This window comes from Podarcis cretensis (genome assembly GCF_951804945.1).
Source record: "Podarcis cretensis genome assembly, chromosome: 1".
In the NCBI taxonomy this organism is placed as follows: domain Eukaryota; kingdom Metazoa; phylum Chordata; class Lepidosauria; order Squamata; family Lacertidae; genus Podarcis; species Podarcis cretensis.
The window spans coordinates 37,057,044-37,074,263 of record NC_137170.1 but is presented as its reverse complement, the minus strand read 5'-3'; the positions used below and the strand labels follow the sequence as shown (position 1 = coordinate 37,074,263).

The window sequence follows — 17,220 nt, the reverse complement described above, 5'->3', positions numbered from 1 at the left end:
GCATGCAAATGTAGAAGATTCTGACGGGGCTTAAAAGAGTCGATTTTCTTCTAACATAAATTTGCAAGGCACAGAGAAAGGAGCAGGGTGGAGATGCAGAAGATGTGCTCAGATTTCCCATTACTTCCCACTGTGCCTATAACACACATGGGACAGAGGAGAAACTAAGACAACTATTAAGCCCTTTTGAGATTCTTTACAAGCAGGCCCTACATGCAGCTAGATCATGCCTGAAGTGTTTTCACAAGTGATTTTATGGTTGCCACCCGATGCATACTTACTGTAGAGTAATTGCCATTGAACTCAATGGGACTGATTGAGTTATTAATATGTGTGTTGCTTAGAAAGTGAAAGAAAACTGTACATACCTTTTACTCAATGTGTGTTTCCGCCTCTAATTTACAAACCTGGAAAATGTCATCACTGATTAAGTGATGCTTGTGGAAATTGCCAAAGATTGTTCTGAGATAGGGTGCAGACATATTTGAGGACTGCAGCTATCTTTGTTAAGGAAGCAGTAATTTACTTGTGTCTAGGAGCACCAGTGGGTCTGAATCTGACTCTATATTGGAGAAGAAACTAACAGAAACAGATGTAGTAAAATCAGTTTTGAAAAGATTCATAGATTAAATAATGCCACTCAGACTTCAAAGCATTAATTTTAGCACTGTTACATTATGACCTTGTTCTGTTTGTTTGTTTGTTTGTTTGTTTGTTTGTTTGTTTGTTTGTTTTTAAATAGTGAGCATCCAAAAACAGAATTTTACCTGAAAAACTTCACTGCATCAAAAGATGTTTTATTTGCCATAAAAGAGATAGGTTTCAAAGGAGGCAATTCCAATACAGGTAAGTACAAGCCCAGGCAGGCAAAAGATAAAAAATAGTATTTTCAAATAATGATGTACTGTATTTGAGAGGAATTCAATGTAGCGCTAAGGAGGTGGCTCTGTCAGCACATTTCTGGTTGTCTGATGGAACATTCTCCCCCCTCTTCCCATTGCATGCCCATGAGACCCCTGAACGAATTTTGGAGGGCAAGAAGAGGAGAGAGAGGAAAGGCCCATTGCGTGAGCAGAAGTCATTGTGCAAGCTCCCACTAGTAGCACCATGCAGTTGAATCTGGCCCTTTATCTAGACTAAAGGCATTCAAGCTATTTGCACTTAGAAATGCTGCCTTCAGAAATAACAACCAAAGTGATTGACAGCCTTGAACAACATATGCTAGATGAGGGGTGAGGGACCTCAGGCCTGGGGGCTAAATGATGGGAACTGGAGTCCAACAACATCTGGATAGCCACAGGTCCCTCACCCCCGATATAGAGAATCACAACTAAATCTCTTCTGGAACTGTTTCACACTTGTATCTATAATTCCTGTGTGTGATTCCTGCAGAAAATCATAGGGCTAGTTTCAGCTAACTTGTCCCACTAGCTCAAGGACTTCCGTGAGCACAATGGAACTTTTCTCCCTCTCTTTCTCCAGCCCCCCACGACCCAAATTGGTGGGGAAGGGAGCAGGAGAACCCCCAAAATTGCTTGTGGGGTGAAGAGAGGGGAAATCATTCATTCGGTCAAACAGAAATATGTGTGCTGATGGATTGTTTGTAAAAGCACAATGTTGATAATTTGTCATTTAAAAATAATGTATTGATAACTCTCACGCCTCTTCTGCTATGATTTTGTAATACCAAAACATTTGTGACCCACCCCTGTCATCAAATTTCCTTTTTTTAAAAAATTTCACACTGTCTTTGATATATGGCTCCTTAAGCTGAACACAGGTTGCAGTGGCTCTTTGTCTGAAAAGGGCTAGCCCCCCCCCCCCCCCCAGCATGCAGGATGGCTGCCTTACTGCCACACTACTTAGGTTTTACAGATTCTGCAGCACAACTAGGAACGCTCTAATAATTTATGGTATGTCTCAATTATGCATCTTAAAGAACTATTTCTATTTACTGTTCTTAAGTTCCTGGTCTGTGAAGTCTATATTTTAGACATCTAAACAGAATGAGGTGTGCTTTCAAAAGTAGCAAAAATTGACAATCTAAATCATTTTTCTTTTCTCTCCCCCTCCTGCTGCCTTATCAGGAAAAGCATTGAAACACACAGCACAAAGATTCTTTACTGCTGAAAATGGGGTACGCAAAGGCATTCCTAAAGTCATCGTGGTTTTCATAGATGGCTGGCCATCAGACAATCTGGAAGAAGCTGGAATAGTGGCCAGAGAATTTGGTATTAATGTATTCATTGTGTCCATTGCAAAGCCCACACCCGAAGAGCTTGGGATGGTTCAAGACATTGGCTTTGTAGAGAAGGTGAGAAAAGGACTTCCTAAATTTCCCGCCTCTGGGTGGGGCTTCAGTAGATTTTGGACAAGATCCCCAACTGAAAAATTGACAGGTTGTAATCTACGCTTTTGCTAAGGTAGTGTTATAAAAGGAAGGCAATGTCAACTAAAAGCTCTTGAGAGTTGAGAAGTTTAGGGTAAAGTTCAGGAGATGGTGCAGCTGTGCTCTAGAAATAACCATTAGTCACCACTCATCACTGTCTCGCCAGAGTGGTGCATGCTCTGGTTATCTCCCGCTTGGACTACTGCAATGCGCTCTATGTGGGGCTACCTTTGAAGGTGACTCGGAAACTACAACTAATCCAGAATGCGGCAGCTAGACTGGTGACTGGGGGCGGCCACCGAGACCATGTAACACCGGTCCTGAAAGACCTACATTGGCTCCCAGTATGTTTCCGAGCACAATTCAAAGTGTTGGTGCTGACCTTTAAAGCCCTAAACGGCCTCGGTCCAGTATACCTGAAGGAGCGTCTCCACCCCCATCGTTCTGCCCAGACGCTGAGGTCCAGTGCCGAGGGCCTTCTGACGGTTCCCTCATTGCGAGAAGCAAAGCTACAGGGAACCAGGCAGAGGGCCTTCTCGGTAGTGGCGCCCGCCCTGTGGAACGCCCTCCCACAAGATGTCAAAGCGATAAACAACTACCTGACATTCAGAAGACATCTTAAGGCAGCCCTGTTCAGGGAAGTTTTTAACGTGTGATATTTTCCTGTATTTTTGGTTTCCATGGAAGCCACCCAGAGCGGCTGGGGAGGCCCAGCCAGATGGGTGGGGTATAAATAATAAATTATTATTATTATTATTATTATTATTATTATTATTATTACTCATGCTACAGGGATCGTAGTAATATACATAAAAAACATTCTACACAGCAATCTCAGTAACAATAGGTAAGCTTCCTAGGGGAAGGAAAGCATTTTCCCAAGTAGTAAATATTATGGGCTATATCCAACTCAGAGTAGACTCATTGAAATGGATGAGCCTAAACTAGTTATGCCTATTAATATGAATGACTTTGCTCTAAGTAGAATTTAAATTGGATACAGCCTTGATTTTGCTTGCCGGTGTAGCATCACTAGGTTGGGCATACTTGTGTCTCTAGTGAATGAAGGCAGGAGTAGCTTTTATAGGAAATAGTCTGGTCCTTCTTCAGTTTTTTGCCTCAATATCACATTCTCCTTTGGCTTCTCTTACTCTTTCATCTTGGCTTAGCAATTTTATTCTTCTGTTATTCCACTCTTTTTACTGTTCTTTCTCAGCATAAATACACACACACACACACACAATGATTAGAATCCATGGACTCGCTTTTGAGAGGGGGGCAAGAGCAGCTCGCCCAGGCCGCCAGGGTTTACTGCTCATCTACAATTGTTTTCTTTCCTTGTTGGGGCAAAGCAGTGGACGCTTCTCCCACCACAACCAGTCTAGGGAGCATTGGATGGTCCTCCATAATGGTGATCACAGTACACTGAGCTCTACCACCCCACAGGCTTTAATCAGCCCTTACAAAGACAGCATCAGCTGGGGTGGATTCTTGGAGACAAGTCCGGTCAGCACTAGTAAAGGTACTGACCATTCCCTCCCCACAATCTGCATTTACCAGGCAACGTGGAGGGGCTTTCTTAAATGGGCTGGGCACAAGCAAGGTTCAGTGGAAACCACATCCATCCCTGACTTATTAGTATTCCTACAGGAAGGTCCTTCACAAAGTTCAAACCTAATATCCAAAAAAACCCCAAGCAGTGGCCATTTCTTCTATTCTGGCATGGCTGGATAGCCCTGCTCTGACCACTCACCCACTAGCAAACCACTTCCTCCGTTATACTCCAGTTGTCCATCATTTTCCTTTCTGGGATCTTCACATGGTGTTCTCAGCTCTCCAATGTCCAACTTTTGAGCCACTGAAACAAGTACTGTTGAAGATTCTCTCTTTTAAAGTTTTGTTGTGGGGGAGGAAGGGAAAGGAGAATGTTAGCCGCTTTGAGACTCCTTAAAGGGAGTGAAAGGCGGGATATCAAATCCAAACTCTTCTTTTAAAGTCCTGTTCCTGGTGGCCATCACCTCAGCCCAGAGAATCTCTGAGATCAATGTCCTGTCGGTGACAGTGTTAGAAATATGTAGAGCAGCAACCTGAATGTCCCTGAGCACATTCACCAGGCACCTTTGCTTCCTCTGAAATGGCATTTGGCAGGGGGCGGGCGGCAGCAGGCTCTCCCATAGTAGTAACTTGTTACAGTTGGGATCCACCCTAGCTGGGTAAGCTTTTGTACATCCCAACCCAGTGATGCTACACTGACAAATGGAATAGTACCATAGTACCTACCTGAAGGGTAGATTTGCTTGTTCAGTGTAGCAACACTGGGGCCACACCCTGCAACACCTTTTCCCATCTCTGTTTGCACACTTGGCTTTCAGGTAATGGTTTGTTGTTGGAAATAGGTTAACAATATCCTGACCTTCAGTTCCCCACTGTTCATGCTCAGTGAGTATGCCGAACTGAAGAGGGGACAGACTATTTTTTGTAAAAGCTCCTCCTCAGTGATACAACACTGGGCAAGCAAATCTACCTTTCAGGTAGGTACAATGGTTCTTTCTGCTGAAGTATAGGAAAATATGCCCTTTTTAAAATAGACAGTCTCAAGGAAACATATAAGCACCGTGCATCAAAAACAAACATTTAATGCAGTACCTCCCCCCACCAAAAGAATACGTCAAAAGGGTATAGATAAGTAGCTAACATCCATTTATTCAGTAGAAGAGCCAAAATCCATAGCTTTTCTGTTTTATTTTTTAAACAGGCTGTTTGTCAAAATAATGGCTTCTTCTCCTACAACATACCCACTTGGTTTGGTACTACAAAATATGTGAAGCCACTTGTTCAAAAACTCTGTGCTCATGAACAAATGTTGTGCAGCAAGACATGCTACAACTCAGTCAACATAGCTTTCCTGATAGATGGCTCCAGCAGCGTTGGAGATAGCAACTTCCGTCTCATGCTTGAATTTATCAGCAATGTTGCCAAATCATTTGAGATCACAGATATTGGTGCCAAAATTGCAGCAGTTCAGTTCACCTACGACCAGCGCACTGAGTTCAGCTTTACAGACTACATCACAAAAGAGAGGGTTCTTTCTGCCGTCCGAGGAATCCGTTACATGAGTGGTGGCACAGCTACTGGAGAGGCCATTACCTATACAACCAGAAATGTTTTTGGACCTGTGAGAGATGGGGCCAACAAAAATTTCCTGGTGATTTTGACTGATGGCCAGTCTTATGATGATGTCCGAGGACCCGCTGTTTCTGCTCACAAAGCAGGTAAAATGATTGTCACTGTCTGTGCTCATACAAGGTACGTTTGGTGTGGTGAGTGTGGCTGCTTTTGAAGCTAATGATCTGAACAGCTGTGAAAGATAATTCATAGTTGTTCATTGCTATGTGTATTAGAACTCATTAGGTGGTGTCTGACTAGGTCATACTTGGTGGACTGAAGCTAGACTTGATTAACAACTCTACAGATGTCAGTGGGTCTACTCCATCTATGATTTAGTCAGATACCATCCCTTACTTTGGGATACCCATCCTGGATTTAACAGAGATTCCCACTACATTCTGGACCAACTTGCCTCATTACATGCTGTGACACAACAATCATAAGGGGTTGTATCAAAAGCAGCACTAAGTCATGGTCCCATTGGCACACAGATTTCTGCTTGCACAATGGAACTTTTGCCCTCTCCTCCTCCATGTGCTCCCTAAGTATGTTCTCAGTGTCTCTCAACCCTCGAAAGCAGATGTGGGGAAGGTGTGGGGTACATGCAGGGGCAGGAGAATGGGCAAAGACCCATTGTACAAGCAGAAATCCTTGCACTAAAGAGACATGTTTGGATACTACCCATAGACTAATCAAGAACCCAAAATACGTATCGTGTGTGCTATGGGATCATTCTGCAAGCCATCTTACAAAACCTGCTCTCTGTATTCCTGTGAAATTGAAGCAGCGCAATGGGCAGGTCCTATAACCTCTTTATAGCTACGAAATAGGATAATGACACAGGCCTCACTTTTGTTTATTTCAGGAAGACTCAATAAACCATTGTCATGTCTGCTTGAGGCTTAAACCAGCCTTTCTTTTTTGCAGGTATTACCACCTTCTCCATTGGCATTGCTTGGGCACCACTGGAAGACTTAAAAGATATGGCATCTGAACCAAGGGAGACACACACCTTTTTCACAAGAGAATTTATGGGACTGGAGCAGCTTGTTCCTGATGTTGTTAGAGGCATTTGCAGAGATTTCTTGGACTCCAAACAGTAAATGGAAGGCTGCAAGAGATGACTCTAAATCACGTCAGGAATGCCAAGGAGGTCTCTCTAGGGTATAGATGTTCTGTTATTCTAGCACACAAAGGGCTACTCTTCTGCTTTCTTTAGGCAGATCTTGTACGGAAGTCAGTGGAAGTTTTGTTTGAATAAACAGTAAGCGGAGAAGTTAGCCCAAAGCTGCCATTACATATGTATATTTAATATTTCTCAGTTAAAGTTTAAAGTGATGCAGATCTTATAGTTAAGGTTACTTGATATTCATGTTATGTATATAGAGAAAATACACAGCTGCTCCTGGCATTAAATGCTGAATATAATCTCAGATACATTCTATCAAGTGTAAAAAAGATTGTTTTAGAATACTATCAACTGGTGAAAGGAATATTTTGCTGAATACATAGCTATCAGCGCTGCATTTGCATAGCACAGACTAGTGCTTAGAACATCTTGTATGCATCCTGATAGACAGTTCATGTACAGCAATTAGTTTCTTAAAAAACTATTTGACTACTCCAAAGCACAAATAAAAGTTGTTTAAAATCTGGCTATGTTTGGATTTAAAACAAACCAAAAACATATACACACAAACCTTGGTCATGTGCATCTCCAAAGATTTGGTACTGTATGAATAATTACTTGCTTAAAAAAAATAAAATGCATTGAGTTCTCACTTCCTTAATTGCTTGGAATGCAATGAAACTATTAAGAAGAAGAAAAATGTTTTAAGGGGCAACTTTCAGCTTTTATCTGAATTAATTCAGTTGTTGTCAGTGGGACTGAATTCATTTAAATCCAGTTATACCAGATTAAAAGACCCATGAATTGGGCTGTAAACTGCCTACCCACCATCAACTGCAGAACTGTTTGCCCCGCAACAGGTTCTTTTGTTTGTAAACATTATAAGCAATTATGAAAGGTACAGAAGGGATATTTTTAACTGGCTTTTAGTCATAATTTATGATTGTCAATATATTACATAAATATAAGTGGCAACAATGCCTAGTATTTTTCTACTTTATTACCTAGATATTTCAACACAGGTGTTGTTGTTTTTAGTATGTGGGAGGGAAAAACATGCACTTTTCTCAGATTACTATTTTATTCATAGCTTTAAAACTGTTTGATATGGAAAATACACATACCTTACATGACAGCTGTTCTCCACACTATGGTTTGTTTTTTTATAAGACTCCCAATAGTATGCTATAATTCAATAAAGCAATAACAAAGAATGCAGCTGTTTGTATCATTAACTGTGGAATTATCACAAGAAAACAAAAATAATTATTGTATACTGTTTGGGGAGATGATGAATTGTAGCCAGTGGTATAATGTAAGGCAAGGGTATGTCATCAATCTCAACCTACCCCATGGTAACTGTTTGCAGAGGGTACGGTGGTGGAATCATGTGCTGGGTCTGAATGGTTCAGGTGATGAGACGAGTGCAGGCATGAGGCTTGCTTCTAAAACTGAACTCCTTTGTCAGAAGGGTCACCTTTATATTATTTCAGATAAAATAATGCCACTTACACCTTATATGTTGAAACAACCTACTTTCCTACTGCTAACGTCTCGTTTTTAAATATTCCCTTATTCACCAATTAGTAGACAAGGGCTGCCTTCAGCTATAGGACAAATGTACCAGAAGTCTTCCAATTTAAAAGCCAAACAAATATATTGGGTGAAATCCAGCATTGTGTGAGTGAAATTCCATTTGCACAATGGGGCTTCTTCTTCCTTTCCTCCTGTAAAGTCCCCTAACTGCTTGGGTACATGGAAGGCTGCAGGAGAGGATGCCCATTGCGTGAGTAGAAGTACATCCAAACAGCATTGGCTGCCCCCATTAATTTTGTTGAAACTTATTTATGACATCAGATAGGTTTATTAGTGAGTTAGATGTTAAATACGTGAATATTTGCTTTAAGGGTTACTTTAAAGAGGGATAAATTTCCTTGCACTCATTCTCTTCCTTTTTGGAAGCCAATAGCCAGTTGCTGTTATCTTCTCCCCACTTAATACATTCACTTTACAAAGGACTTGATCCAAAGTCTTCATCTCGTCAGGAATTCACTGCTACTTGTAGACACCTGACAGTCTGCCTTCAGCTCTTCTAGAGGACTGCTGCTGAAGTCTTCCTCTTCCTACAGACCAACTCAGCTTCTGTCTCAGCCCTGGTGTCTTCCACTTCCTCCTGACAGCCACTGCCTGCTGCCACAAACCAATGAGTTGAAATAGAGTGTCCACTTTAGGACCTATCACATGTTTGTATATAAAAGCAGATCTCGAATGTTCACTGACACAATAGAAAACCTCACATGGTATAGTCACCTATTTAGTAACTTTACATTTTTCTTGGCAGACTGATACCTATATATTGTATATTATTACTTCTAAATGACACCTGGGGGATGAAACCTGCCAACCTCATTTAGTTAACTATTCACAAACGGAGCAGTTTTCACATATTAATACTATGCACATGTAACTTTTACTGTTTCTCCACACTGCAAGTCTGTAAAAGCTCAGCCTGTGGCATTTGAGGCAGAATTCATCTTCCAAACCATCTCAGCTTTTTAAAAGCAAGTTTCCATAGTTGTGAATATATGTAATTGAAATCTGAGAAGGCAGAGGAGGTGCAAGAATAGGATTTCTTAGTGCTTGGCAGTGCTCCCTGTAGGTCATCCTCGTTCCCCACGTTTAGCAAAACCAAAAATAAACAAAAAAGAAATAGTGCACACTGGTTCAATTTGCACAGCTCAGAGACTTTAGCTCTTCTTAGTGCAGAAGTGTACTTCTTAGTGCAAATCACACACAACCCAGCCAACCATCTTATTAGATTCCACAAAAGAGAAAAACCCAAGGAAGCAAATGACACTCTTAAAAAGCATTTTAGCAGTTGAGGAAAGTTCCAAGCCTCTAAACGGTTTGTGAGAACAGAAGGTACAGTATCAAACTTTATTTCAGTCACAGACCAGCATAAGATAAAACATACAGATAGAACACACGAGACTTAAAACAGGTAAGGGATAAAAAGTAGTAATTAAAATGTGATTTTATTGTACATACTTAAAAAGACAGAAACAAGGACAAATGGTTAAAAGTGACTGAGGGAGTGTGAAGGAGCACAGGTCTTGCATTTTGGGCCTAGTTTGTGGCACAAACCATCCTTTGACGAATATCCACCATGGCAGCACAAAATCTAGCAACTGAGTATGTAACGTCTGGGATTTCATCTTGAAGTAGCAGAGAGGTATAAAGTTGTTCTGTGCAACCTGAGAATTTTTGTAGTATAGGCAAGATGAACCTGGCTTGTATATCTGTATAGCATTGGCAGTGAGAACAAAAGCATTGGACTATGGAGCTACAACTAAAACTAAGCTGGAAATGCTTTATGAACAGTTTGCCCACGTTTAGTTTAGTAAAACATTCTTTATGTCTGAGGATTGGGGAGAATCTATGGGAAAGTCATACCATTGCTCCATGGCTCTATTTCCTCCACTGAAACCTTAGCTGCTGCTGAGCCGTAAGACCAACATTAAAGTGGCCACAGCTGTCCACAGAAACAGTTCAGGGGTGGGAAGGTCTATAGTGTGTAACCAGAGATTGTTCAACTTGACTATTTGCAGTCTTTCTACAACTGAGCCCCGCACATCATTATGTGGTACTGAAGAGAAGCAACAAGAAACAATGGTGGACTGTGCCTGTTGGTGATCTTCTGTATTGTATGGAATTAAGCATTTCAGAACTAACTTCTAACAGCTACTAGGACTATGCATATATAAACTTAATATGTGTATGTATTTGTGTGTCTTTAACAGGAAGGATAGTGGTATCCACGTTCCCCATTTTTAATACAATTTCAAAGAAAAGCAGTTTGTTTGGCAATGTTTATTAAAGAGTCACATTTCATTTAAGCCTTAGAATGCAGCACTCTGGAAAAAGCTGCCAGGAACAATGTTTGACTTAAGAAAAGGCAATTATGAAACTAATTCCAATATAATTAATTCCAATATAATAAAATAAAAACCACTCTTGCCTATTAGTTAATGCTTTAAATTGGTGGAAAAAACCAAGAGTGCAAATCAGCAGAAGAGTTTTCAAAAACCTCTACACACAGACACATTTTGAAACCACACTTTGAGCTCCATGGTCAAAGGTGGGGTTTCCTTTTTTATTTACAGTATAAATTTAATGCATCAGGACTGCAAACAATGGTGCTGCTTTTTCTCTAATCTGATTCTATGCAATAGATGCTTACATTACTTTGTCAAGGGTACATTACCATCTTGTTTTGCTCCAGTTCAATCTGAGAAATACATTCTCTCTGCTAATCTAATTGTAAAACATGGAAACACAAGATACCATCCATTATAAGAACATTTTCCATGTCCCAATGATGTGCTCAGCAACTAATTCAAGAAACATGCTGCCACCCATTCTTAGTTTGTATTGTGCCGATTTTCTCTTTAAAGAATGGGTCCATTTGTAGAAACAATTTATGGAAGAAAGACATGTTACAAGATTAAATGAATGGCACACAAAGGTTCTATGAAGTGCTTTGCCATGAACAGTTACAGAAACAATCATCTTATGATTATGATTTTTGGGGCGGAATAGGCATGGAAAAACCCACTCAAAATCTGTGTTTTAAGAATCTAGTCTGTCATTAAATGGAAAGTTTTACACTCAAAAGTGTGCTACTTAGTATCATCTACCTTTTAGAGTAAAGGCACAATGATTTCATTAATTGTAGATGATAAAGAATAAACACAAGATTCCTTTAAGATTGTAAAATCAAATATCTAAAACTGTAATCCTAGTCGTCTGCCTCAGTGAACTCAGTGGGGCTTACTTCTGAGCAGGCATGTGAAGAATTGAACTGATTTGCTTTCAAATTTGACTCTAATGCCATTGCTTGACAATATTCTCATTTAAAAAAATACAAGCTGCCCTGCCATTGTGTTTCCCATTTTTAAAATACAAATCACTATTTGTTCTTGAAACTGGTTCTTATAAGGGAGTGGCACAATTGAAACTGTTGATAAATATTACAAGTCTGTAAAGCAATGCAGTTTATTAAAATGTGCAAAGCAAGTTTTGTTAAAATTTAAACCTTCCTTTCCTAATTACTTGAATAAAACGACACTTAAAACTCTGCAACACAAAATATAACCAACAGTAACATACAGGTACACCATTTAGTATTTATTATATGCATTTTATATACATTATTTTTTTAAACAGCTGTACTTTTGCTATGTTGTACAATCTTAAAAATTTGCTGATTCATAGTTTGTAAAACAGAAAACTTACAAAACTCATCAAAACTTGCAAACTGATCAGAAAGATTTTTGTGGAAGACTAGAAAAAATACTTTATTGTCTTAATCATGCAGTTACACAAACAAAATCTTTTTGTTACACCATAAACTGAAGCACATCCGAAAAAAACAAATCAAAGCAGAGAATAACTATTCCAAACACAGCCAATTTCTGACTCTTGATTCAACTACTTTTGCATTCTATTTGAACCGCAAATAAAAACATTTTCACTCCAAAAGTTCTGAAATGACTTCCTGGAATCAACTTTACTCCAGACACTTAACTGGAAAAAGTCTGTCTAACTTTTAAAACTATTACATGTCCCATTTTTAATCTATTTTAGACTGTTCGAAGAGTGCCATAATAGATATACAGGGCCCCTTGATACGCTACATAAAAAGAATATAAAGACCAACAAAAATGAAATAAATAATAGGCCATTAGCCAGATGGGTAATCCTTGATAAATAATCTCGTAAATACAGTTAAGATGTACAAAATATCACATAGTGATAGGATGCCAAGATTAATTTTAAAAGTTCATTGGGAGGGCTGGGGGTACTTAGTTCCTTTGTGTTTCGCTTACACAATTCTTTACAGTCCTTTAGGAAGCCAGTTATGCAATGATGATGAATTAGCATCCAGATGAAAGGACTTAGTTGAGCTTCATTAGATAACAAAGGAAACGGTATTGTTACAGGGCAGCGGGCCAGCAAGATCTCTGTGGTTTCGGGTCCTATAATGCAGAAAAAACATCATCCATACAATCTTGAGCACTGTTGTGACAGGCTAAATATATAAAAGACATATAAAAACTAGAATTTTATCCAAATATTTTGTGCAACTAATGCTAAATATTTTAAGTTAATTCCTTTTTCTTTAAAGCAAAATAAAAGTTTAAAAGGGGAATCTGTGGCATTTGACTGATAAGTGAAGATACTAAGAGATGCAAAGAAAGCTACTCTTGGAGCTCACTCCCCCAACAAGAGCACCACATTCCTAACCCTAAGGCAGCACACAGAGTCCAAAATAAAAGTCTTTAATAAGATCCGACTCCACGTTCGTTTAAAGACACACCTAAATAACAGACAAACGCTCAGTCCATATCCAGTCAAGGCTACAAATACTGGTTTGCTTTTTTTTTTCTTTCAAAAATACAGTAATTACAGTTAAATGAATCAGCCCAGCGTTATTCATGAGATCGTGATTTGACCAATTTAAATCTGCCCCAAACACACAGTCTCTGCTGAGGCTGGTCACATGTAGTGTCTCATCAGTAACCGTTTCAGTGATGGCAGTGACGCATTCCCTCTTTTCGTCCAGGCAAACCTGCTACATGAGATGCAGGTTTGCTTTGTTATGTCACACAAATACTTTGGCAAGGGCATCGGCTCCTGCACTGGCAATATATGCTTTTGATGGATGAAAAGCTACGTCATAAATGGATTCATCCAGCTTTTTCCTATGGGCTGTTATTTCTTGCACACACGTTTTGCTGTCCAAATTCCACAATCTAATAGAGCAGTCATGACCTGAATGAAGAGAAAAACAAGGGTCAGGATTTCAGACATAGCTAAATACACAATACAACAAGATCCGCTAGCAATACAGGAGACATTGCTGATAACAACAACAACAACAACAACAATTTATTTATACCCTGCCCATCTGGCTGGGTTTCCCCAGCCACTCTGGGCAGCTTCCAACAGAATATTAAAATACAATAGACTTACTTCCAGACATCAAGTAGATTCCATTAGGGTCCACAGCTAAACTTGTGACAGCGTCCAAGTGAGCAACCATAGAATGGATCATTTTACCTAACAGCAATTAAAGAACATGTAACAGTTACCAAGGATTCAACCTTAAGAAACAAAAATACTGCGTTGTTGGATCAGAACAGGTTTCCATCCAGCTCAGCATTCTGTTTCCAATGGTGGCCTGCTAGCTGCTTCAAGGAAGGTCACAGAAAGGCATAAACATTTGCCCTTAAATCAGTAACAGTTTTTAAACGATTTTGTTAAAGGGATGGCATATGACTTTTAGAGTCTTCATTATCATAGTTATTTTGTTTCTGATTGCCAATTCTTTATGAATGCCACTTGAAGGCAAGTTGACACACTCTATTGAGAAAGTTAAACAGCTATTAATAGATTTGCAAAAAGCAGGAACAAACGTAGGAAACACCAAGCCAATAACATATTGAAAATAATTCCCAGTCACTGAAGCTGCACAAAGTACAGAATCCAGAGGGCTAGAACAGAATAATGGAGACAGGGATATGCTTCTCAATTTGGGGCAACAGACTAATCCCATTTGCAGCTCCTATTTCCTGATGCCAATTCTAGCTCCAGCTATTTCCCCGCTACAGCAGTGAAAGAGAAAATACTTTTAACTTCAATCTTAAAGGAATAAACATAGGCTTGCCATCCCCCCCCATCACCCCGCTGCACCTCAGCCACTGTCTTGAGCTGCTATGATCACAACATTCCAGTGGAGGATTTGGGAAACTGGGGATTAGGTGGGAAAGGCTGAAAGAAGACCCAAATGTTACAGACTAAAGATGGGATGATTGACAGGAGACTATAGAACAAGCAGGAGCATAAGAAAAGTATCAGAGGAATTGGCAGGATGCTGACGAAAAGGAAGAAGGGCATTTTCATTTCCTTACCCGTTTTATTGTCAAAAAACTTGATGTGTCTATCTTCATGAGCTGTTATTGTTACAGGGAGTGTTGGGTGACTTACTACCCTGTTAATGTGATTGTTTGATTGTAAACCTGAGAACACAATAGAGATGACAATCAGAGGAGGAAGGAATCACAATGAATTCAGTTAACATGTTTGGTGCATATCTATCTATCTATCTATATCTATCTATCTATCTATCTATCTATCTATCTATCTATCTATCATCTATTTATCTATCTATCTATCTATCTATCTATCTATCTATCTATCTATCATCTATTTATCTATCTATCTATCTATCTATCTATCTATCTATCTAATCTCCACAAGTTATCCCTGTCACTCTAGCTTCTTATGGGAGTTTGCATGTATGTCAAAGGATGGATTCAAAGACAAAACTGGCTCCAATTCAGGAAAAGTGGGGGCTGTGTTGTTGCTATGAGAACGAGCAACAGCAAGTCTCAGGCTCTCGTGTTCCCCTCCTTTGCACACAATCAGAAGTGACTGGACTCTTCCGCTTATAGCAAGACAAAAGATGCCAAATGATGGTTTGCCAAGAAACTAGAAGTGGAAGCTTTTCATCTCCCCCACCCCAGAAAGAAATGGGAGGAAAGAAAATTTGAGCCAGAGGACATACCATGACTACCCCTACCTACTGTCAGTGGAGTTTTGTGGAGTAGTTGAGCTGCCGCCACCACATCTGCAGTTCAGTCATTTATGGCGAAGCAAAAGGTGGGAGGGCAGGACGATTGAGCCTGATCCCTGCAGAAGCTTCAGGCTGGCGCAGCGGTCAAGTTTCAAGTCAAACAATAATGGCTCAGTCCCCCTCTCTCAGAATGCCCCATTTCTGCTAAACTCCACTGGCCTTGGAACCCCTCCTCTATGTACAGCAGAAGACCAGGGAGAGAGATGAGTAGAGGGATGCCTCTGCTCAACCTAAACCATCCTCACCCACACAGACCAGTTTATATGATGGTTTGATTGTTTTGCAACTGAACTACTATTACTCTGACACAGAACTTCTAATAAACCATGCTTGCCAATGCTTGCTTTAATCAAACTGATCCTGGCCCTAGTTTTGGGGTGCACATGTACTATTTTAGCAAAGATTTCTGGGGTATGGGCAATGAAGAAAAAGTGGGTGAGCAGATGTGTAACACTGGCACTTGTACTACTTGAAATGAACATTTTAAGAGGCAGCTTTCATTAGGCATCTCCTTACTTGAAGAGGTCTGGGTGAACATGTCAGTAAAAAGACATCAAGGACTTTTTATCTGGCAAGTGAAATGTGTTTTTTTTAAAAAAAATCTTGTTTGTCCTCGCCATTCTTCTTTGAAGCAGTTCATCCTAATTCTTCCATTTTACACATGGGGACTTGCTGATGGTAACTTTCAAGACCTCCCAGTAAGTTCACACAGTTGAGGCAGGATTTAAAACAAAGTTTCCCAGAACCAAATTCAACACCACCAGAGGAACTTAAAAATATTCCTGTTTACCAGGCATTTGATGGCAGAAAGATAGTGTTCCTGGCAACTGTGAAATTATTAGTTGTGAGGGTATGTGAATGTTCATACATTTTCAGAAGTTCTGAGATGCTTTCAAATGTTTCGAATATGTTTTTAGATTATTTTTAATTGCATTGTTTTACTACACAGTCACCCTGGGCTCCTTTGAAAGGAAGGGAAGGGTAGAAATTTAACAAAAAATAAGGTCGGCAAGCAAATATCTGGTAAGAACAAAAACTGTGGCATCACTGAACTACTTTAGCTGAACCTCCCCAGGATTTCTGTACACATATTTCACTGATGTAAAATATCCATTTGAAGAAAAATATTTTCCTATATTTATATTACACCTTGGTCTTATAAGATGAAGTCCCAGCTTCAAAAGTGATAAAAAGAGCAGTAAAGAACCTCTTTTGCTTACCAGAATCAGTCTGTGATGAAAGCATTACCAGTGCCTGTGATGTTTCCAAATCATAGATGACGGTGTTGCCAGTGCCAAATGACGTCACCATATGAGCTGGATCACAACCTATAAAGTCAACTGATGTGGGTATTCCATACTCTGGAGCCAAAAGAAAAGAACGAACAATGAATCTGTTAAGAGAACTACTTCTACATCCAATTTAAGTTTCTAAGATAATTAATTTACTCAAAGATAAATATAATAATTAAAGTCAATGTACTGATCTTTTTTTAAAAAAAACAACTTCATACACCAAGCTATATTTATTTTAAAGCAATTTATGTTGCTTCCAAGTATAACTGCCACCCGAAATAAAATGGCTTGGATTCAGGGATCATAATGTGATTTTATTGGTTTATTTGTTGTTAGCCAGCCAGAGCAATAGAAAATACAATGAAAGGAAATTATTTAAAATTTTCAATAAACAAACAAATCATTGAAAAACAACAACATACAAAAACCAAAAGGACTTGGAGTTAAAGGAAACACAGGTGTCTAGACTATCATTACCTGCTATTATGAACTTTAGATTTGCTTCTAGAAATACTATTTCTTGGCTTTTGTGTGTGTGTGT

General features: G+C 39.5%; 2 protein-coding genes across 5 annotated transcripts in view; one reads left to right on the top strand and one right to left on the bottom strand.

Annotated features, from left to right (window-relative positions):
- The window catches only part of COCH (cochlin), a 36,415-nt gene extending 28,511 nt beyond the window's left edge, over positions 1–7,904 (top strand). Inside the window, exons 9-12 of the mRNA XM_079954604.1 lie at positions 743–846; positions 2,088–2,314; positions 5,145–5,661; positions 6,485–7,904. Coding sequence (XP_079810730.1) covers positions 743–846; positions 2,088–2,314; positions 5,145–5,661; positions 6,485–6,660 — 1,024 coding nt within the window. The 3' untranslated portion in view covers positions 6,661–7,904. The remainder of the gene's footprint in view (positions 1–742; positions 847–2,087; positions 2,315–5,144; positions 5,662–6,484) is intronic.
- Positions 7,905–10,541: 2,637 nt separating this feature from the next.
- STRN3 (striatin 3) overlaps positions 10,542–17,220 on the bottom strand; it is a 44,423-nt gene continuing 37,744 nt past the window's right edge. For all 4 annotated transcript variants that reach the window (XM_079954551.1, XM_079954553.1, XM_079954552.1 and 1 more), the window contains 4 exons: positions 16,605–16,745; positions 14,660–14,767; positions 13,722–13,808; positions 10,542–13,520 (listed from right to left, as the gene is read on the bottom strand). In XM_079954551.1, the coding sequence (XP_079810677.1) occupies positions 13,351–13,520; positions 13,722–13,808; positions 14,660–14,767; positions 16,605–16,745 (506 nt within the window). In that variant the 3' untranslated portion in view covers positions 10,542–13,350. The remainder of the gene's footprint in view (positions 13,521–13,721; positions 13,809–14,659; positions 14,768–16,604; positions 16,746–17,220) is intronic.